This window comes from Apis florea, unplaced genomic scaffold (genome assembly GCF_048593485.1).
Source record: "Apis florea isolate Af1SG1 unplaced genomic scaffold, ASM4859348v1 contig_2190_pilon, whole genome shotgun sequence".
Classification (NCBI taxonomy): domain Eukaryota; kingdom Metazoa; phylum Arthropoda; class Insecta; order Hymenoptera; family Apidae; genus Apis; species Apis florea.
In genome coordinates this window covers 1,456,549-1,480,469 of record NW_028256541.1, presented here as the reverse complement: position 1 = coordinate 1,480,469, position 23,921 = coordinate 1,456,549, and the positions used below count along the sequence as shown (strand labels likewise).

At 24.6% G+C, this 23,921-nt stretch overlaps 3 protein-coding genes across 4 annotated transcripts; 1 reads left to right on the top strand and 2 right to left on the bottom strand.

Annotated features, from left to right (window-relative positions):
• Positions 1 to 5,966: 5,966 nt before the first annotated feature.
• On the bottom strand, positions 5,967 to 8,998 carry LOC100869769 (N-acetylglucosamine-6-sulfatase). 2 transcript variants are annotated; one of them, XM_086916026.1, is made up of 9 exons: positions 8,776 to 8,998; positions 8,055 to 8,114; positions 7,728 to 7,934; positions 7,481 to 7,642; positions 7,246 to 7,419; positions 6,970 to 7,171; positions 6,610 to 6,902; positions 6,373 to 6,489; positions 5,967 to 6,294 (listed from the first exon to the last, which is right to left on the bottom strand). In XM_086916026.1, exons 2-9 carry the CDS (start codon positions 8,106 to 8,108, stop codon positions 6,127 to 6,129), a joined length of 1,377 nt encoding a protein of 458 aa, XP_086772152.1. In that variant the 5' UTR covers positions 8,109 to 8,114; positions 8,776 to 8,998; the 3' UTR covers positions 5,967 to 6,126. The 2 variants fall into 2 exon arrangements, with proteins under 2 accessions (XP_086772152.1, XP_012338992.2); XM_012483538.3 differs by lacking the exon at positions 8,776 to 8,998 and adding an exon at positions 8,172 to 8,763.
• Positions 8,999 to 9,048: 50 nt separating this feature from the next.
• On the top strand, positions 9,049 to 14,324 carry MetRS (methionyl-tRNA synthetase 1). The gene is made up of 16 exons (XM_012483514.3): positions 9,049 to 9,189; positions 9,611 to 9,762; positions 9,844 to 9,960; positions 10,057 to 10,206; positions 10,274 to 10,390; positions 10,455 to 10,576; positions 10,689 to 10,805; positions 10,892 to 10,930; positions 11,045 to 11,209; positions 11,342 to 11,618; positions 11,701 to 12,082; positions 12,171 to 12,384; positions 12,456 to 12,692; positions 13,143 to 13,458; positions 13,644 to 13,868; positions 13,993 to 14,324. Exons 1-16 carry the CDS (start codon positions 9,087 to 9,089, stop codon positions 14,140 to 14,142), a joined length of 2,883 nt encoding a protein of 960 aa, XP_012338968.2. The 5' UTR covers positions 9,049 to 9,086; the 3' UTR covers positions 14,143 to 14,324.
• Positions 14,264 to 23,663, bottom strand: LOC100869655 (uncharacterized). The gene is made up of 18 exons (XM_086916000.1): positions 23,424 to 23,663; positions 22,760 to 22,929; positions 22,361 to 22,669; positions 21,963 to 22,090; positions 21,744 to 21,905; positions 20,588 to 20,799; positions 20,296 to 20,510; positions 19,804 to 20,075; positions 19,517 to 19,723; positions 19,388 to 19,443; positions 18,342 to 18,517; positions 17,921 to 18,229; positions 16,367 to 16,497; positions 16,135 to 16,296; positions 15,692 to 15,897; positions 15,256 to 15,470; positions 14,877 to 15,145; positions 14,264 to 14,789 (listed from the first exon to the last, which is right to left on the bottom strand). The coding sequence occupies exons 1-18, from the start codon at positions 23,557 to 23,559 to the stop codon at positions 14,453 to 14,455; spliced, it is 3,672 nt and encodes a 1,223-aa protein (XP_086772126.1). The 5' UTR covers positions 23,560 to 23,663; the 3' UTR covers positions 14,264 to 14,452.
• Positions 23,664 to 23,921: the final 258 nt, after the last annotated feature.

The window sequence follows — 23,921 nt, the reverse complement described above, 5'->3', positions numbered from 1 at the left end:
CATCGCTCTTTCTCCCTCCTGTCCCATCGTGCCATCATCCCTATTTGCTCGACTATCCCCTCGAAATGTATCACTTCGCCTCATTTAATATCGTGGGACGTAACCCGCAGTGACGCCATTGTTCTCGCTAACGTTGGATCACGGCTAAAATAATACCTGCTAATGGCTCCTGGTTTTAAACTGACAAACAGAGACCACGAGTGTAATAATATAATGCGAGATAAGTAATATAGTTGCTCGCGTGTTGTTGCCTTTATTTCTACTGCTTATGCATGCCATCCGTAAATTCGTCACGTTTGAATTCTCGAATCACGATACGCCCTTTGAGCGTGGGTGAAAGAAAATGAGATAGCTTCGAAGAGGGATTGCGCAATCGTGGAAATGAAGCGTTTCTTTCGAAATCGTTAGAAATGGATCATCTCAACATCTTTTGGATCAGTCTTAACGTTATTATAAAATTATTATACGTTTAGAAATGATTAGTTAGGCCTCTGTGAGCATTTAAAAATTTCATTCCTAAATCCGTTTCTCTTCGGAATTTTTGTTCTTTTTAATATTATTACGTAATTGATAATTCTTTTTAATATTTGACAAATGATCATATATTGGTAGTAATAAATAAGTAGAAATTTTTTTGAAATCCTAAATCAAAAGGAATAGTCCGAATACGAACGATCTAGATTTCTCAAAACGTATGATATGTAAGTATATTTGACCAGAGAGGATTAAAACTGTTTGATTATTGATTAAATTTTTAAATAATTATTTATATGGACACATCCAGTAAATCTTATTTATATAATCTTTCTCAATCTGTGAATTAATTAGAAAATGATTTTTAGAAGATTGATATATAATTGATTATTTTTATTTGCAAATTATTTATATAGAGAAACTTATTGTATAATGAAAATTTTCATTGTATAGCATTTTGTAATACAAAGTGAATATTGAATCATCTGAAAATGATTTAAAGCTTATTTTGATATGCATTAAAAAAATATTAAATATAAGAATATAATAGATTAAAATATTTTAAAATAGATAACATAATTAATTAATTAAATAGATAATATTTTATATTTAATAAGATCTAATAATATTTCACTTATTGAATAATATTTTCATCCCTATTTGAAGTATAAGTTGCACTCTTTAAAAATAAAATATTATATTTTTTTTTATTTTATCTAAAATATATTTTTATATAATTATGATCACCATAAAAGAAAATTTCAAAAATGTTGGAAAAATAACAATATAAATCATATCTGACAAATTTTATTAATTTTTTTGAATAAAAAATGTATCTTCAATTTATAGTATCGTATCATTATATGTAATGAAAAAGTAATTAAAATTGTTATAAATTGTATATTTACAATTATATAGAGTTTTTAATAGCAATTGAAGAAAATGCAATAAATTATGCAACTTTATACTAAAAGAATGTTAAAAATAAATCTTTCCTTTCGTAAAACTATCAATTTTTTATTAAATAAACTTTACTTTGCAATTAAATAAAGAAAATCATTCACAGTTTTCATTTTTATATTCCTTAAATTTAAATCGTTCGAAGATCAACAAAATTTAATGATAGATCATAGTATTAATTAAAACGAAATAAAGTATATAACTCATATAATATACATCTTTAATATTTCGAGTATTTCTCTCTCTCTCTCTCTCTCTCTCTCTCTCTCTCTCTCTCTCTCTCTCTCTTTTTTAAGACGAACGCTTCTTTTTTTCACAGAACATTTACGCTAGAGGTAGCACGATTCTTGCGAAATTAAAAACTTTACGGGCACGTTCATTTCGGCCTTTTAAGCGGCACAGGAAAAAACCCGTGAAACACGGACATATTCGAATAACGTTTTCATCTCGCACGCGATTCTGCGAATTCTCCGTCATAAAATCCCGACACGATCTTCGAAGTACGTCCAGAAACATTTTATTATTTCCTATTCTCGCGTATTATACCGTTGTATAATTTTCACGGGCGAAAAAGGAAAAAAGAAGAACAGATGGAGGGAGAGAGAGAGAGGGAGAGAGAGAGGGAAAGAAAAGAGTAGGAGGACGAAGTTCGTTGCACGCGGCTATGCACCCGACACAGCAGTAATTTGTAGTTTTTACGAGAAATTCTATATTTGCTCGAGCTTTTCATTAACCCGCTCGCGTTAACCAAGCTGCGACACGGTAATAAGGGGTGCACGAGCAAAAGGGGTTCAGCAGCTAACTGAGCGCAGCTATGAGTCGTACAATAAAGAAGAGGTTACGGTTAGAAAAAATGAGAGAAAGAAGGACAAAGTTGGAGAACTTTCTGCTATTAATTAATTATTTCTGCAACAAATACCGGTAAAAACAAATCTTACATCGGATGGAACGAGAAAAAAGAAAGACAGAATCGGCAGATATATGTAGATATATTTATTTAGAGGCAGTTTATTTTCTCAGAAAAAAATCTGAAATCCCGAATAAGACTTTTCTAATTTAATTTTTAAAAAAGACTTATAAATATGCAAGAGTTTTTTTTGATCTGATGAAAAAAATATCTAAATATTTAAATTTTCAAATCAAAAAACTTAGATCATTTATTAAAGTAATTTAAATAATAAAATCATTGAAAGATATAAAAGGGATATTTAAAGCATTATTAAATTATAATTTTATATTTAAGATTATAAAAATTATTTAATTCTTCGTGATAAAGTAATAAATCTAAATTTTTTCAAAGATAAAAATGTTAAAGTTATTTATATATCATAAAATATAAACAATACAAGTTAATTAAACTTATTCTAATTCTTTTAAATACTCTATTTCGTAAAATATCTCTCTTAAAATATTTTCATCACTTCAAAATTTCATTCAATCAAAATTTCAAACGAAAATAAGATTAACTGAAAAATGTTTATGTTAATATTGTAAAATTATAATCACCGATTATGGTATATATAGAATAGAGAAATTGACAGCTGCACGATTCACAGAACGATGGATGTTGTCATTGCAGGATACAGGAACAAAAGTGTAGACAGGATATCTCGAGAACTTAAGTAATACGCGACTGAGAATCTTCCGACACCTATTGGTATCTTGTCTGTTACAGGCACGAGTGGCGCTCGTTTCTCAAATTACAAAACTTCGCTAGCCAAGGGCCGTGCCTAAAACAATATTGGTGGGGGCAACGAGAACCCGTGCGACCCCTACATTAGATATTTATTTAAGACCGTCCGACACGGCTGCTTTGCTCTTGTTCACCGTGAAATTCTTGCTTCGTATATGTGCGAATACATATATATGATGTACAGCTCACTGACGAAGGTACCAAGTAGTTGGGACTAAGTACTCCAAACCCAAAATGTTGACCTAGTTAATAGCTTCGTGTTTGATTTGACTACTGTTGTCCGGATAAGCGGTTCCGTAATGCGAACCCTGTGCTTTTATTATTATCGGTCGTGAAATTTAATACTATTGAAATTACCTTCTATTAGGAATAACTGACACTCCTTTCTGTATTTCCTTTTATTATTTTTATTTCTTAGTTAATGGACAAATTATAATTATTGATTATTGATTATAATTATTAACAAATTGTAATTATAATTATTGATAGTTATATTTGTAAAAATGTAATAATATATTTTGTCTTTTTTATTTATTTTTTTGTAATATAAAATAGAACGATTTGTATTTACTATATTTAAATATATGTATGTGAATTTGTCTTAATAATTTTTTATAACTGCATATAAATGATATGGCATTAATTATATATATTATATATAGTATTTCTACGTAAAAATCATATTGTATTTATAATGTATATTTAATATAAATTTATGAAACAATAAATTAATGAAATAGAATCAGATTTATAGAAAATTATACTAATACTTTTCTAACTATATAATATTTTTCCAAGCGTGTAGAATGTAAATTCGTGAATCTTAATTAAGATTCTATAGAACAACACGGACAAAGTTTATTGAAGAAAGTTTGTAACTCATTGTTTTCTCATTCTATAAAATATTTGATGCAAATTTATGTTACCCGCATTAGCGTTTATAATGAGAAAAGAGAGAATAAAAAAGAAAAATAAATAAACATTTCTTTACAAGTTATAAAAATAAAATCTACCAAAAATCAATCCTCGTCTTTTTTTCAGAAAAATAAATAAAAATGTAAATACTCTTAATATCTTTAATTTTTGTTCAATACGTTTAAACTGGCTTTATCAAAGAAGAATTTATTATAATTTTGTAGAAATTATTATATGTTATTTATAATCATATTGCAAAAAAATTATATCAAAATTATATCATTGAAGTTGTGAACATCGTGATTAAAATATATCAAAAATCATTTTTATTTATTACATCTGAATTACATAATGGATTGACTTCAATTTAAATTGAAATTGTTATGTTTTTACAATAATCCTATTTATTATAAACAATACAAAACGCGCATAAAGATTTTGATATGAATAATTTAAATTAATTTATTTAATATTTTTTCAGTTATCAATAAATATTTTAAGGATATATATGTATATATAAACGAAATAAAATTTTTACTACGAATATTTTATTTTACTAACCGAACATACGCTGTAACTAGTTTCATGGTATGAATTGTTAAAAATTGAACAAAACTGAAATCCCCGGGGGGCAGGAAAACTAGAATTCAAAACTCAGAAGCCAACGAAAGCCATTGATCCTAATGCACAAGGAAACGATCACTCGCTCTGACGATCAATGAAGAGAGAGAAAAAAAGGACTTTTTGCAAGCCGACTTACACGTCTCAGTGACGATGTAACGACTTCACAATTCGAGCTGAGGCCTGTTAATCCTCCACCCAATCGATCGAACCGGAATTCATGCTGTTTACCGAAACACCCACAAACTTTCTTTTTCAATGCTGCATTTTCAGCTGTGCTTCTTTTTAAGTGAAATACACTGTATCATAATTCGACTTATAAATTTTTCTAGACGAAAATTTTATACTCTTAATATTAACTTTTTAAAGCAAAAATTTATTTTTTGAAATATCGTATCGTTTTACGAAATAAAGTTTCTTGAAATTATTATATTATCGATTTATGATAAATTTAATTATATTATTAAAAAAAATAAATAAAATAAGTTATATTTGATTTTAATATATATTTTTATATCAATAAAATTATGTGGTATTTTATGTAATTTTATAAACATCATATTATCTTCAAATACCATCTGTGTAAACAATTAAGCGGTCCATAGAGCAGTAAACGTTGAGTGTACAAACATTCAACGTTCTTTTATATAATATGAAAGAATCTCTTACGGTGCTTGACATTGAAAAGAGCAAAATCGGGGAACTTTGCTACTTGTCCTTATTTGAAATCAGAAAAATTTAGCATCCGAGGAAGCATAATAATTTGTTAACGAATATTTATGCATATTATCGAAAAAAAAAATGAAAAACTTTAATTAATAACATACAAAAAAAAACCATTACATATATTCTTTCGTATCGATCATTTTTCTAGATAATTTTAATATCTCATTATTTCTTAAACGATTGAAACGTTTTAATAGATTAAATTTATGGATATGGCAGAAGCATATTTCTGCGTTCTGTCTTCATTCGGTTTTCTTTTTCTGCACCCCCGAATAGCACGATTGCTATTCAGATATTCGAACCGCGGGGCTTTAATAAAAATATTTGCTAAGAAAACAGTTCGCCCGAAGTACCCGGGAAGCAAGGCGAGTTATTCTTATATCCAGATTCACAGCGTATCCTTCGCTCACGATTTCCATAAATGCAGTAATTCGAAGTAAGACGGCCGTCGGCATTTCTAACTTTTAATGATTCATATCTTTGTATATTTATAATCAGCATAAAATAAATTCATCGACAAACGAATATTTTATTTAATAAATATTTAATCAATTATATATTAAAATGATAAATTATATATTGTAATAGTATATTATTTTATTTTGTGATATTTGATTTATTTACATTTATATAATAACTTTATTATATTACAATAAATCAATTTTTAAATAAATATTTTTATAAAATATACATGATAAAGATATATTAATTATGAACAAAAAATAATACATTTGTACTTATATATATATACTTTTCATATTTGTAACAATACACTCTTCCTGTTTACAAATACTCATTTTCTTAAGCCTTTTCCTCAATCTGAATCTATGATGATGATTCATACTGTAACCAATATTTTCCAATTGATATTTATCTGTAGTTATATTATATGCTTCAATATAATGCTATAAAAAAATAATAATAAATCAAAGATAATTTTAATAATTTATAATACTTTGTAACTTATTATTATATAATAATACCTTATTATCTTCAAAAATACAAAAAATATTATTAAAATTCGGAGATATGCGTCGTATACAACTGAAGGTATTGTTTGCAGCATCTTGACATTTGCATGCCATATCTTTTTCACATAACTATAAAAATAATAATAAATTTAAGAAAAATAAAATTTATATTAAATATTTCTCATAATTGTTTCTATATATATAATATAATATAGATAGTAGATAGGATAGAATATATATAATACATACTGTAAGGTTTAGATCATAATCACTTGGACAACCTGATGATGGAATATTTCTAGATTTTTCTCCTCTATATTCTATTAAAAGAGTTCTATCTTTTGGCAATACTTTTTTTAAAAAAGAAGTTCCATCTGATGGACGTTTTATACCAGCTATTCCTAAAATTGTATCAAATAAATCAACACTGCTAACAGGTGCAGCAATTTTTGATGGCATAACTCCTGGACCTCGTATTAATAATGGAACTCTAATATCTGTTTCATATGGTTGACGTTTATCTATTGGCATACTAAATTGACCTAAATAAAATAATATCTAGTCGATATATTATTTTTAATTCTTAAATTTAAATATACACTATATTACCAATATGATATCCATTATCAGAAGTAAATATAATATAAGTATTATTTAAAAGATTTTGTAATTTTAAAACTTGATATACATTTTTTACAAGTTCGTCGACAGCTAACAATGTTTCCCATCTATTTCTATAGATTTCATCTAATTTAGGTAATAAATTGTCAGGAAGTGGAGATGGTCCTCTTTCTACTAACCAATGTTTATCCTTAAATAATATAATTTAATAAAATTATATAATAACATGAAAGTTTCAAATATATCAAATATTATTTATATTACCATCTGAGTTTGTGTATTAAAATTGGGTGTCCTTTTAGCTTTCACATTTTTATATTTGTTGATATGTCTTTGTGCTGGTGTAAAAGGTGCATGAGGTGCAGGAGGTGCTAAAACCATAAGAAATGGTTGACCATTTGGATTATATATCTTAATAAAATTTGTTGCCATATCACTCTGAAAGAATATTATTTTAATATATTATAGAAAAATTATATACATTAATTTATACACTTACAATTACATCAGTAAGATAATCAGATGAGTCATTACCAAATTTTTTTTCAGTTCCATTTATAGATAAAATGTAATTATAATATTTTGAATTTCCAATCAGACCAGCCCACCAATCCCATCCTGTTGGTATATGACCAGCTCCGCCTACTATTTTATCTCCATACTTTATGAATTTATTATTAAATTTTTTTTTCTTTATTTTATATAAAATTGATTTATATAATTTATTTCTAAAGTAACTTATATACCTGATTTAAATACTTTCCAGCATAAAATGTTGTGTAAAACATTTCTTTTTTCAAATATGCTGCAAATGTATTTGGTTCTTGTAATTCTTGCCATTCAATATTATTACATCCACCATTAATTGAATTATTTACTACTAAATGATTATGTTGATATTTTCCAGTTAAAATTGATGCTCTATTTGGGCAACAAATAGGTGATGCAACAAACTAATTATTAGAAAAAATATTTTTAATTATATAAATATTATAATTAATAATTATAATTAATAATTATTTATTATAAAATTATATTTTTATAAATATTAAAAAAAAAAAGAAAAAGCTTACACAATTTGAAAATGTTACACCTTTATTTCCAATTAAATCCAATGTATTTTGCATTGGAGTCTAAAAATAATAATTAATTATGTTTATGTTTATTCATATATTTTTTTATATATTTACCATTCCATCAAGAAATAGATCTAAATCATCAGCAATAATTAATACTATGTTTTTTGCACAATTTGATATCAATATGTGACACATAAAAAAACAAATAAATAAAATAATCATTTTTTCGAGTTTTTTAAACTCTTTTTTCAAATTTTAAAACTATTTATAAAAATTCTCGTGAAAATAGATACAAAAATAAGGGTATTCCCCTAACTTCAAAGTTATTTTATATAATTTAGTGAAAAATTAAAAACTTTATAAATTCTTTCTAAAAAATATTATACAAATCAGATTTATATTTTCATTTTATATTATTTTACATTAAATAATATTATATATAATAATTAAAATCAATATATAATTTAAATATTAAAATTAATTGCAAAATTAAATTATAAAAACCGGGATACTAATTTTATCCTAGTATCCACTATAAATTTGTACGCATAAAAATATGTATTTACTATTATAAAAAAGAAAAAAGATAAAAATTAATTAAAATATTTTTTTAGAACTTTTCTTTTAATCAATTGTAATAATAAATATAAAATGTCATTAAATGTTATAAATTTTATGAAAAATTCATAAATGTAACAATAACGTCCAGTATTACCAACTATCATTGAATGTTTATTAAATCTTATATTATACTATATAAGATAAAAATAAACAAGTTATCGTTGTATGATTTATCCCATCTTAATCAAAAATATTATAATGGATGTTGTTAAGTAAATAATATGAATGAAAAAGTATTTCTCAATTTTTGAGGTTAGATTCTAAATAAATAGGTAATGTCACTAATGTGCTTCATTCATGGTGTTCGTTTCCATACTGCATTTACTTGTCGCTCACATGTGTCGGTTGTGTGCTGAAAATATTTTCATCTATTTATTGTGAATATTTATTAATTTATTAGTAAAAATGAATATTTTGACAAACGAAGATAATCCCAATACATTAAAATTAGTAATCGCAGCTAAAATAGTTCAACAATCTGTTACCGTAAAAAAGGTAGAACCAAAAGGTAGAGTATTTCCGTTTCAAACAATTCATTTTCTGACTATATGATGAAATATCATATCTCAATTTCATTTATATTGCTTTTATAACTTTTAAATTCATTAATTTTTTTTTAAATTTTATAAAGTAATTTTTTTTTTAAATAGTTTTAATTTTAATTAATAATTTAATAGATAATATATATTATATTATTTATATTTCAAATATTATTATCTATTAATTTTGATTGCAGCGATATGAAATTATAATTTTATTTAAGTAAAATTCTATATATTGAAGCATTGTTTATTTTTTGTTTAATAATCATATATTTAATAATCATTTATATAATACAACATCAAAAAATCATTCCTGTAGTTCATACATTTTTTTATGTAATTAATAATAGATTTGTAATATAAAATGTATTTTTTTATTTTATGTAGGAAGCTTTTTAGGCCGTTTACCTTCCATTGAACTATCATCCGGATTAGTATTATTTAGTACTAATGCAGCAATGCAGCTTATAATATCTCCATCCGAAGAGTCAAAAATTATTAATAACAAATGGTTAGAATGGGAAATATCTCAATTACAGGTTAAAATATAATTAATGTATTATGAACATTTATTTATATAATAATGACAGATTAATAAAACATTATTATATATTTTATAGTCAGCTATAATATTTTATGGTAATACAGGAATTTATAAAACTACACATAAATCATGTTTATGGTCTTTATTAGAAGAACTTAATAATGTATTGAAAGATAAAAAGTACTTAATTAAGGTAATTTATCATATTAATTAAAATTATATTAATTTATTATAAAATTATTAATTATATTTTTATTGTAATATTAAGGTATGATTAAAATCATTTTAGGATAATAACGATTTATCATTAGCAGATATATGTATTTGGGTGACTTTATGGTCTACTGTATTAGTTACAGAAATTGGAAATGAATTATGTAAAGAATATCAACATATTAATAATTGGATATCCAATATTGAATCACATCCAATTATTCAGGTTTTTTTCACTATTATATATGTTACAATCATATAATTGTAGATTTGTTTAAATTTAATTATTTTAGGATTCTATCAAAGAATATAAATTTGAAAGAGGTTTGAAAGCTATTTTCAGTATTCAAACTGTATCTTGGTTTCCTATTAATACTATACAAAATTTTCGATCTCCTAAATCAGCTGATGTAAGTTTATTAAAATATATTAGTATTATTATAATTTTTTAATATCTTATATAAATATTATTAGATTCAGCTTAGTCCAACTAAAGAAAAAGAAGTGGAAGCAGTTAGTCAAGAAGAAATGCATATTATTTCAAGTAATTGGTCGTCTATATCATATCCTGATATAAAGAATTTTCCTTATCCCGTGTAAGCTTGAGTATTTAGTACAATAACAAAATATTAGTAAACAAAATATTTTAAAAAGAGTAATAAGTGTGTAATTAACATAAATTTATATATTATTATATATTATTTTTAGATTACCAAAAAAAGATGAAAGAAATATTTTAATAACATCAGCACTACCTTATGTCAACAATGTTCCTCATTTAGGAAATATTATTGGTTGTGTTCTTTCTGCTGATATTTTTGCCAGGTTTATCTTATAATATTCAATAACATTCTAAGAATATTAAATATATATATATATATATTATTTTAAAATAAATTTCTTGTTTATAGATATTGTAGACAAAGAAATTATAATACTCTTTTTATTAGGTATGTATTTTTTTCTTATATATGATATATTAATAACAACAATAGTAATAATAATATTATCGTTTTTTGAAATTCTAACTAACTCAAACGTAATAAAAATAATAATTTTTTTAGTGGTACTGATGAATATGGTACTGCTACAGAAGCTAAAGCTTTAGAAGAAAAAACTACGCCTCAGAGTATTTGTGACAAATTTTTTGATATACATAACGATGTTTATCGATGGTTTAACATAGGATTTGATTATTTTGGTCGAACTACTACACCTGAACAAACAGAGTAAGATACACCTTATATTAATAATTATTAAAGTTAATAATAAAATTTTTTAAGATTTTATATTATTTAAAATATGCATATTATTGCATATTGTTTAAATATTATTATAATAAATATAATTATTTTTTTCAGAATTGTTCAAAAATTTTTCTTAAGGATTAAATCACAAGGTTATATATTAAGTGAAACTGTAGATCAACTTCTTTGCGAAACTTGTGATAGATTTTTGGCAGATAGATTTGTAGAAGGAACTTGTCCAAGATGCAAATATGAAGATGCACGTGGTGACCAATGCGATGGATGTGGTCATTTAATAAACGCAACAGATTTAATATCTCCGCGATGTAAAGTATGTAGTAATAGGCCTATTGTTAAAAAATCGGAGCAATTCTTTCTAGATTTACCTAAAGTAAGTACTATTAATAATTAATATGTTATTTGTAAAATTATTTATTATATATGCATTTTAATCAACAAATAATTTTTTATAGTTAGAAAATAAGTTAAAGGAATGGTCGTCAACCGTAGAAAAAGGATGGTCGGGTGTTGCAAGAGTAGTTGCAAAACCATGGTTACGTGATGGACTTAAACCACGATGTATAACGAGAGACTTAAAGTGGGGTATACCTGTTCCGGTAAAAGGTTTTGAAAATAAAGTATTTTATGTTTGGTTTGATGCACCTTTTGGTTATATCAGTATCACAAAAAGATATACAAAAGAATACGAGCAATGGTGGAAACCTAAAGATATAAAAGTTGATCTATATCAATTTATGGCAAAAGATAATGTTCCATTTCATGCAATCATGTTTCCTGCTTCCTTATTAGCAGCTAATGAAGATTATATATTATTGAAACATTTAATGGCAACAGGTATGATATATAATATACTAAATTAAAAACAAAACGATATATTTTTTTTTTATTTAAATCGTTAGTTATTAATTTAATTTAATTTTAGAATACCTTAATTATGAAGATACAAAGTTTTCTAAATCGAGAGGTATAGGAGTATTTGGAACTGATGCTAGAGATACAGGTATACCATCTGATGTATGGCGATTTTATCTAGCATATGTTAGACCCGAAACTCAAGATTCAAATTTTAATTGGGTAGATTTAGCAACTAAAAATAATAGTGAATTATTAAACAACTTTGGAAATTTTGTTAATAGGTATGTGTTTCTTTATGATAAAGAATATTGAATTTTAATTTTAGTTTTTTAATGAAATTTTTAACAAATAGGGCTTTGGTATTTGTGGAAAGATATTTTGAGTCTAAAATACCACCAATAGAACTTCAGGAAGATGATTTGATATTATTGGCATTGGCTCAACGAGAATTATCATCTTATATACATGCTATGGAACAAGCTAAATTACGTGATGGTTTGAAACACATTTTAGCAATTTCAAAACATGGAAATCAGTATATGCAGTTTCAAGAACCATGGGTGAAAATCAAAGGAACTGATAATGATAAGTAAGTGGCATGTTAGTTTTAAATATTTAATAACATTATGTAATTCGTGAATATAGGTCTTTATGTGTTTTCATATAAATATTTTATTTTTAAAACATTATTATAATATTTTTTTTATAAGGACTTGAGGTATTGCATGCCTTATATATTTTATTTTTGTTATTTTTATTTCATTGAGAAAATGAAAAAATTGATATTTTAATTATATTAGAGATTAGAAAATCTTTATTTCCTAGGTACCCTTGTTCAGTGTGGATTGCTGTTACATGAGTTAATTTTATGCTGTAAAATAAGTCCTATAAACTGATTGTGACTGTTAATCAACTTTCATGTATTAAATTATGTTACAGGTCTGTTAGTACTTATGAACACTCGCTTAATAGAATTAAGTGGCGTTATCGTTTTCAATTTAAATGTGACATAATTTTGTTTTTATTTTATTATGTGTAGAAAAAGAGCTGGAACAATCATCGGTATTAGCTGTAACGTGGCGTGTCTTTTATCGGCTCTTTTGGCTCCATTTATGCCCAGTATCGCTCGTGAATTAAGATCGCAATTAGGATTAACCACCAATAGTTATGGTTATATTCCTGATTTTATTACAAATATACTTCCAACGGCACACAAAATTGGTAAACCGTCTCCTCTATTTAAAAAAATAGAAGATAAAAATATAGAAACATTAAGAAAAAAGTATGCTGGTAAACAAGAAACTACAAATGAACATAGCGATGTAAAATCTTTGGACAATGCAATTGCAGAACTGGTTAGTGAATATTTTATATAATAATATAAAATATAAATATAATATAAAAATAAAATATAATATAAATATAAAAAATTAATATAATAGTTGATATATATATATATATATATATATATATATATATATATATATATACATACATACATATACATACATATATATATATTTTTTATTTTTATTTTAAGGACACTAAAGTTAAAGAATTAAAAGCCAAACATGACAAAAACGGTTGGCAGTCCAGTCAAGTACAAATTTTCTCAGATTTAAAGAAAAAACTTTCTGATCTCATAAGTGAAAAAAATAAGTCTTTTGATTCGAAAAATAAAAAACCTGAAGTAGTTTTAGTACCTGAACAAAATGGAGATGTTTCAATGGATGTAGCGACTTTGGAATCAGCTATTGCTATGCAGGTAAATTATATACATTAATATATAAACATATATATTAATAGAATATAATATATATTAATGATATCATGAATTTTATAATTATTTTTATATATATTTTATAAAAACTATTGACTTCGTTTCTTAGGGTAATCTTGTGCGTACATTAAAAGCTAAAGAAGAAAAATCAGTGTGGCAACCTGAAGTGGAAAAATTATTAAAACTCAAAAAACAATTAGCAGATCTCACTGGAACAGCTCCTACTTCAAATGAGAAAAAGTCAAAAAAGAAAAAATAAATAGATACTCAACCAATATGTATACATTTTACATATTAAAACCTCAAGGTTTAGTATAATAAAAAATTGTACATTTTTTATTACAACATATGCACTTCGGAATAATATCAACTACATAGTATTTTTTACATTCAAATAATGTAATTCATATAGTTTATTTAATAAATTTAAATTATAATTTATATAATTAATTTATAATATATATATAAAAAATGAAATTTTAACTTATAATATTTATCAAATTTTTCTTAAAAAAAAAAAGAAAAATATAATTTATTCACTTTTACAAAAGAAATTTATTATTGGAAAATTAATTTTTTTTATTAGGGGTCTTTTTATATATAAGTTTTTTTATTTTTTTCATAGTTTTATTTTTAACTATTATATTTTTTTGATTATTTTTTTTTAATCGTTCAGATTGTTTTATTTGTTTTTGTTTTTTTCTAATTGTGCGAAAAATTATATTTTCTATGAAACAAATAACAATTGATAGAATGATGCCAAAACATAAAACAAGTATAATTGGTATTGTTTCATGAATCGTCACGCTTGATACATAATGTTTATCTTTATCGCAATAAGGCTTCCTATAAGTCCAACGTATCACTTCTCGCTTTCGAATCCCTGAAGTGGATATCCTAATAAGACTATAATTATATAAATATTAATCTAATTAAAGGAATATATACTACATATAAATTATTTTTATTAATTTATTTCTACGAAATTCTTACCCTATTTTTGTTATCTCTTGAAACTGACTATGTCGCGTTGACCACAAACCTAATGAAGAAGGATGAAGTAAATGAACTTCAGTAAGCTGACAGATCATTTGTTTATCAAAAACACGTTCTATAAATGGATAAATATTAATAGGATCTGTATGGTAAGCAAATTTAGCTGTCGTTATTTTTTTTAAACCATCTTGTATTGAAAGAAATCTTTTTTCTTCTGGTATTTTCTCCCAATATTTTTTAAAATATTGAATTTCTTCCACAGAAGACTAAAAAAATATTTTTCAATAATAAAAAATTAATATTTAATTTTATGTACGATTACAGAAACAAAATTATAAAAAAAACTTTTTTAGTTGCATGCAAAATTTGAACTCACATGCAATAGAATATTAAAATAAATATCTTTATATGCTGCAAGTTTCATTCGACTATTTATTAATGAATATAATGAATCATTCATTTTATCTAAAGGTGCATTCAATCGACTGGACACTATAGCTGCTGAATAATAATTATATACAATTAAACCAAAGATCATGGTTTGAAGAAAAGCAATACGACTTGAAACTTGATTATTAAAAAATGGTAAACCTGTAATATCAAAAATATTAAACGTAAATATAAAATATTAAATATAATGCTGTAGCAATATTTACTTTCAATATAAAAGATCATCAGATCTTTATCAAAATTTTATTATTACAAAAAACCATATAATTTAAATAATGTAGTATTAAATAACTATATTTGATAATTAATAATAAATAAATATTAATATTATGCAATTCATCATGAATTGTTTATTGATAAACCTTGTTGACATAATGCAGCAATAATAATAAAAATTGTTGATCCATAAGCAGAATCATTCTTTTCAAGTCTCAAAATAATCCATAAGCTGAGAATTATTGTGATTGTTAATAGTAAAATCATATACCAAACATTTTTTGCAAATGGTCTAAAGATTATATTCATATCCACTTTTAATGAAGGTACGGTAAGAAACATAAAGCATGTTCTGAAAAAAAAATTATTTTGTATTTTTTTTTTTTACTTTGCATTATTATAATACAAAAGTTCAGATATTTATTAAAAATAATAAGAAACATAAAAAAAAATTGTGAAGAAATATATATATATATTCTACGTATAAATTTCGTAATTAACATTACAAATTTATTGTTTTTTCTTATCATTTATAACGTATTAAATTTATAATAAATGATTAGGAATTAGATATTTTAAAATATATCACCTTACAGGCCAAACTTGCATAATTACATCTGCATAATTGAATCTTTCTTTTGTCAAAATTGATGGAAAATATCCCAAGTCAAAGATGCCATTTTTGAAACCAGCAATTAATGGTCCATTACTATCATTTTTTTCCCAATGATTTAATTCTATTATTTCAAAACTAGAAATATTTAATACTTTGGTATTAAATAATTATAATATTGAAAAATATGAAAACGTTGAAAAATTACGTGAAATTGAATAGTTGTTTAACATGTTTCATAATAGCATATCCAAATTTAGACCAATTATCTGTATGTTCGTATAAATTTTCTTCTTGAAGATAATCTATCAAACTTTGATTTTTAGGTCTATTTACTACCTATATAAGAGAATCATAAAAGTAGATGAATTTATTATATTATATTACTGTTTTCGATTTACATTTTTATATAAAATTTTTATTATATAGAATTAAAATTATATTTTAGCATAAAAGAAAATAATTCTGAAATTTTTAATTTTTACTACTATAATATATTTTTTAATACTATAATATATTGTTAGCGACAATAAATAGCGATAGACAAAGTATCTAAAACCAAAGTCATTGGTGCCATGGCCATTGATTGCAAATTGATTGTGAAACATTGAAAAAGAAGATTTTATTTTCAATTATTTACATGATTTACATGATTTCTGATTGAAAGAATAGAAAGATACGTGGTCAACAGATTATTTAAACCATTACTGTCATATAAAATTGTAAAGTTATAAAGTATTTAAAACATTTGAATTTCATTTTGAAAAATGCAAATGACAGAATCAAGTTGTAATTGATTAATGACAATAATGAAATTGTAGAATTTTTTGTAAAAAAAGAAGATAGCTCTGGATGCAGAGTTTCACAGTTGAAAAATCCTCAGCGAATCAACTATTAGAGTTTTAATTGACAATTTGCAGAGCAGTGAAAACTATTAGATCAAGAAAGAAGAAGTAAGAGAAAAAAAGGAAGGCGAATTTGCTAATTATGTTAGCAATATCAAACAATTATAGATGAGAAGATCTCGAAATTCAAATGCTATCTTGTTTTCACAAGTAATTAAGAATAAGAATTAATTACTAATACAACAGAATTTAGCGATTAGACTGAAAATGTAAATAATCATGTAAATTAAACTTTTGTTAAATAATGTAAATAATATAAATTCTTTTATGTCCGCATCTAATCGTTTTATTCTTACTAACATTTACTTCCGTTCTAATTCAACCTTTGTCCAGTATAGACAGTATTTGAAAATGTTTGTCACAAGTTCTTTATCATCGCTATTTGACATGTTTTTATTTTACTCTCTTTTGATCTTTTTATCGATTATATGAATTGATTTCGCTTTTAAAACACCAAAAACTTTTTCAAATTAGGTAATATTTCAAAATTATTAATAATAAAAAGAAAGAATTGACCTCTCTATTAGCTATCTAGATGTTTACTTTGGCCAACAATGGAATCAGGCTTCGATAAGTTTATTTTAGAGATTGAAATCGATCAAGATGATGTCTAGGAGTTCTGAAAACTCGGAAAAAAATTCAAGAAAGAGTATCAATTTTCAATATTTCAGCTATATATGAGTAATCATGAATTTATTAAATACTTTGCCTGTTACCATTTGTGATGTGATATTATTATTAAAATGCTAAATAGAGTAAATTTGATAATCACATTCATAAATTTTGTAAATTTTTTTATTACTTTTTCAATTTTCACTTTTTTATTTTGCATGTAATAATTATTTGAATATACTTACAAGCCCAGCAACTTTTATTTTCATGCTGTGATAATTCCATCTTCTGGAGAATTTATTTGTCTGTAAAATAATTTGTAATCCATCGTTTTTAGTCCAGGTGCCAAGTTTCGTAATATTTAACAAACCACCGTAATTTTTGCAATGATTGTATACGTCATACAGAATATAATCATTGTCTTTTGATATAGCAATTGTAACATCCGTAATGATACTAAACATATTGTCATTTAATAATCGAAGTATGTGATTCATATTTTTCTCCAAAATCAGCCATTGATGTAAATGATCGAACATGTAATAGGTTGAAGTCTAAATTATCATTTTTGTTATCAATTTAATTGTGTTATCAATTGTTTAATCAATTTTTAAATTGAAAAATAATTGTTTAAAGAATATAATATAATTTTTAATATGATTATACCTCGTAAAAAAGTTTCACTATATCCTCGTCTGAAACTAAACATTCTAGATCCACAAATATACCTAAATTCCAATAAGTAGTATGCAAAAATTGTGGTATATTGATCATCGATGTAAATTGAGTAATGGACACTCCAATCCCTGCTTCATTTAGAAGTTTAAGAATTTGATAATCATCTATCGAAATAATCGAAATAAAGCATATCATAAACTATATTATAATCGATTTCTAATTAAAAAATAGTATAATTTAAGAAATTTTTGTCTATGAAATTTTCTTGGAATAAAAAAATTTTACTATTTTAATTCATATAATATTAATAAAGTAAATATATTTATTGAGAATATAATAATGTTTAAAAAGTAATACGTTTAAAATATGTTTTATCTAATATTAATTTAATTAAATGTTATGTATATTTTTAATTATTATTATTTTCAAGAAGGAAATCTATTTCATAGAGAAAAAAATAGCTCACTTTCAATGTTTCCACAAGAAAATCCAGCCACTCTAGAAACATTTTTGAAAATGAAATAATCGCGAATGATATCTACATTGCTCGCGTACGATGCAACAATTAATTGCAAATAAAAGATATTTTGAACATACAACATCTCACTGTTATCGTTACTCGCGATTGTACTATCGAATGACTGAATACAGCGTTCATGTTACAATTCAACATACAACAGTTATCCCTTCTTTCATTTTACATGAGAGAACGTGACAGCTTTGACATGATGGCTCTTTAAAAAAAGAAACAATTTATGATTCTGAACCGATTTAGAGAGCACGATAATCCGATAACGTTTAATGATAATTAACTAAGTAATTAAATAATAATTAAAAATCTAAGAAGTATTGATTTTGCAAATAAACGTATATATTATGTAGCTAGATCTTTTATTACATTTAATAACTATGTGTGTAAGACAAAATATAATTATTATGAAATATGTTACATTCAATTTAAGTTAAATGAAATTACTTATTAATTAGATCAATTTATGAAGATTATGGAATAATATCCAATAAGTTATTTCTACCATTATCATTGCCAAAGCTTTCCTTTGTTTCACTCTTCCTTCTTCGATTTATTTCCCTTATAAAATAATAAATAAAATATAAGTAAATTTTCGTTTTCATGCTTTCGATTATACACGAGCAGAACTTACTTCATGGAACGATTGTAAATAATATTTTCCACAATGCAAATGATACCAGCTACGAGGATTCCAAATGCTAATAAAATTAATGCTGGGGCAATTTCGTAGATTGTGATGCTTCTTGTGGATAAAGTATCAAGTTGACATTCCGGTTTCCTGGACGACCAATATTTGATTTGTCGATTTCGAAGACCGGTATTAAACATCTTTGTCAATCTTTAAGAAATAAGTAAGTTTTGCGATGTTAAATAAATACGATAATTAAATGAAAAAAAATATATTCAAAGATTATTCACCCTATTTTCGCTATTTCAATGAACTGGCCATTATGACTGGCATACATCCCCATTACCGATTGTTTAAACAAATGAATTTCCGTCAATTCACAGATTTTATTGGAATCGAACATTCTTTCAACGTAAGGATACGCTGTATTTGGATCCGTGTGATACGCTAAAATACCTTGACCCACTTGTCTAATACCTTCCTCTATTGGTAAGTATCTTTTCGATTCTGGCAAAGGATCCCAACGTTTTTTGCGAAAGTAATCCGATTCCCAGTTCAAATTCTGTTAATAACAATATTATCGATTTTATTTTCTTTCTTATTTCGGTTCTCTTTTTATACAATTTTATTTTTTATTTAAGTATTAATCTTTTGCTCGCAAAATTTTAAGAAAAGAAAACTCGTCGATTGAGTTGTCATATCGAAATTTACATTTTTTTACATTTTTTTTTTTATTCAAATTATTATGGTAATCAAAAATGATAAATTTGAATAATACCTACGTATAAGAAATAGTTTAAATATGGTACAGCTTCCGCCGCGATTTTTAGATTGCTATCAGCAAGAACAGTTACAGAATCTTCCATCATGTCGAGAGGCTCACTTAATCGAGCCGATACAATACTGGCAGAGTAATAATTGTACATTATCCAACTGTGTACAGTTATTTGAAATAGAGCTATACGGCTTGGCAATCGTTTTGGTAAAAAATTCGCACCTATCAAAAGTCAAAAACAGTATTAGTGATTTGATCTTTTTTGAAAGATGTTTTTATTAATAAAATTGCTTTTTTACCTTGTTGAGACAGAATTCCGACCGACAATATAATTGCATCGGAATATTTTTCTCTTTTGCCGACATCTTCACGATTCATTATTACTTTCATAATGAATATGAAAAATATTCCAAAAGCAGCAAATACGTACCATGTTTGACGTGTAAAAGGTTTCAAAAAAATTTCTAATTTAATCTTATTGGTTGAGGTCGATAATAACATGAAACAGGGCCTAGGATCAAATCATCAATTTTTTGAGAATTTTATAAATTTTAAATAAGCTAGATGTATTTTTCATATTTGATGAAACAAATAAAATAGAATAAAATATAGTTGGTCGTTTTTTGTCTTTTTCATTATTTCAATGAAATATCAATCTAATGAAAGATGAAGCTATGAAATTATCATTTAATAGCATCAATTAAGCTATCAAATTAATTCTAGTATTTCTAATTATTTTTTAAATTATAACTATACAAAAGAGAGCTATCAAAAAATTTGTGCCTAGTCCATAATTGTTACATGTAAATACGGTTTTGTGAAGAATAAAAATTGAAAATAATAATGATACTATCATGTTGTTAAGAAATTCAATATAGTTTACAATGATAAAGTAGAAGATACATAAAAATGAATTATATTACTTTCAATTAGTTGTGTGCAAAATTATTCAATAAAATCTTTAAAATTTCTCCTTACATTTTAACGCGAATTAAATGCACAAAAACATAAATAACATAAAGCTTCTTTTTTATTTATTTAATTTTTAAATTTAAACATATAAAGAATAGAAAATAAAAAATAAAATATTTTTTTAAATGCATTAACTTCATATTGAATTATATTAAAAGATTGCAATTGACAAAATTTTTCACAAAAATCATATTTCTTAATAATATTATAATACAGCTCTTTTTTTACAGATCTAGATAGATCCCTTATTTTTAATTTTGTCATTATCATTAAAATCTTTTGGAATTATAAATATTAAAAAAAAAAAAAAAAAGAATTGAAAAATTTTTAATAAATAATGTATAATATTAAAAATTTGTTGTAATTATTATTATATTCAATATATCCAATTAATGATTCATTATATATTAAAATTAAACAAATCAAATATATAATTTATTAGATAATTACGTTAAATGATTAATATATTATCAATTTGCTTACTTAATTGGCCATGCTGCACCGATGAGACTAGCATAATCTAATCGTTCAGATACCATTATTCTCGGATTACTGGCAAAATCGATATAATTCGATTGTAAAAATTCGAAAATCAAACCGTGTACACTGTGTCGATCCCAGTAAATTATTTCTGAAGCGTGAACACTAAAAGAAAATAGAACTTACTTATCATGATAGAAAATGATTAATATAATATAATACCTGAAATTAAAAAGTTCTCCTATATGTAAAATCATGGCATGCACAAACTTATGCATACTATCTAAGGATCTCGTATTTATATCCTGCATATAATCTTCGAGTCGCATGTCTTTTGGCCTATATTGAATCTAAAAGTAAAAATCAATTATTTTTATCAATTTTAGTTCAAATTGGTTTATATTAATTAATAATCATTAAAGTTTCATTCTCGGTATATTTATTATTTGTGAATAATATTTTGATATATATATGCATATGTCATTAAATGTAAATTTTAATAAAAAGAATAGTATCTCAACTAAACAATAATATCTCAATAAACAATAATAATTAAAAATATAATAGCAATAGAAGGAAATCCAATATTATATAAAATAAGATTTTATAAGCAAACTGACCACTCCAGATATTTTTAATCTCATTCCATGCATGTTAGCCCTTCTGTTAATTAATGGTTGCGTCAAAAATATCTTTAATCCAGAATCAAGATGCCAAGTACCAAGTTCAGTAACGTTTAACATACCACCACGATATTTGCAATGATTAAAGACATCATACAAATCGAAGCCATGTTTGTTCGATATAGCGAGAGCAACATCTGTTATTATGTTGTAAGCAGTATCGTTCAAAAGTGAAATACTGTGATTATAATTCGAATCCAGTATTAGCCAATTGTATGAATAATCATACATTCGATATTTTGAACTCTAAATTTTAACAAATATATTATAAATATATCAATATTATTGTATATTGCATCATTGATCTTTTTAATCACGAAGAAAAATTTCTCTTACTTCTGTGAAAATTCGTACAGCAGTTTCATTATGGCATCGCAAATCGATTACGACGCCTACTGTCCAAGTTTCACTTCTCATAAATCTTCGGAAGTCAATCTTCACACTGGACTCTCTTATTATCGTAAATATACCCGTGGTGCTTAGCGTTTTCAGAAGATTAAAATCACCTAATACAATTGTTGCATAAATTTTCATAAATAATATCTTTGTTGGAATAAGAATTTTTTAAAGAGTTTTTATATTTATTTCCTTTTTTTTTTCTTAAATTTTTAAATGAAATTCTAATTCTAAAAAATTTTAGTATTAAGCAATTCTATAAAAAACTAAGTATTTATTTTTTTAAAATTATTAATCTATACTTTCTTAACATTTTTACAATTACTTTAAATCTAAGATCATTTATGTTTGATACAATAGCTAAAAAACCTTTGAAAAATTATAATATCTTTGAATATTTTAAATTGAGATTAGGATACAAAATTTAAGCAATAATTTGTTTGAATTATTATTAGAAATAAAATAAATATATATAAATATATATTTTATATTATATATAAAAAAACCAATATTTTTAAAAATTGATTTAAAGAATATATATATATATATATTGCCTAATAGTTCAATTAGATATAATAATAATAATACTTTAGAAATTACGTACCTATTGTATCACCACAAGAAAATCCCACAACATTTCGTACTTTTTTATACAAAAAATAATCACGAATGAATATATGATCTTGTGCATTAGAGATTAAAAGAAATTGCAATAAAATAAAGAAAATAATACCATGCATTGTACTATCCCTTTTTTTAAAACTTGTTCCCTAATATTCATATACTTATCAAATTGAGTATCGTTAAATACTATGTATCTTTCTATTATATTATTTTATTACAGTTTATGCATCGAATGCACGACGTATCATTTTGAATTCTGATATGAAAGACAAGTCAAATAATTTCGAGCAATTTGTCAAATAGTTCGTGTCACGAAAAGTATTTGCAGAACATGATTAATCGATTATTCATTCGAGCGTCTTGTTTCCAGCACGACAGTTTCAATATCCAATAAACTAACGTCTCATGATCGATCGCATAATATTCTTATATTATTATTATTCATCTTTGCTCTGTGATGTTTTATTAATTTCGACTC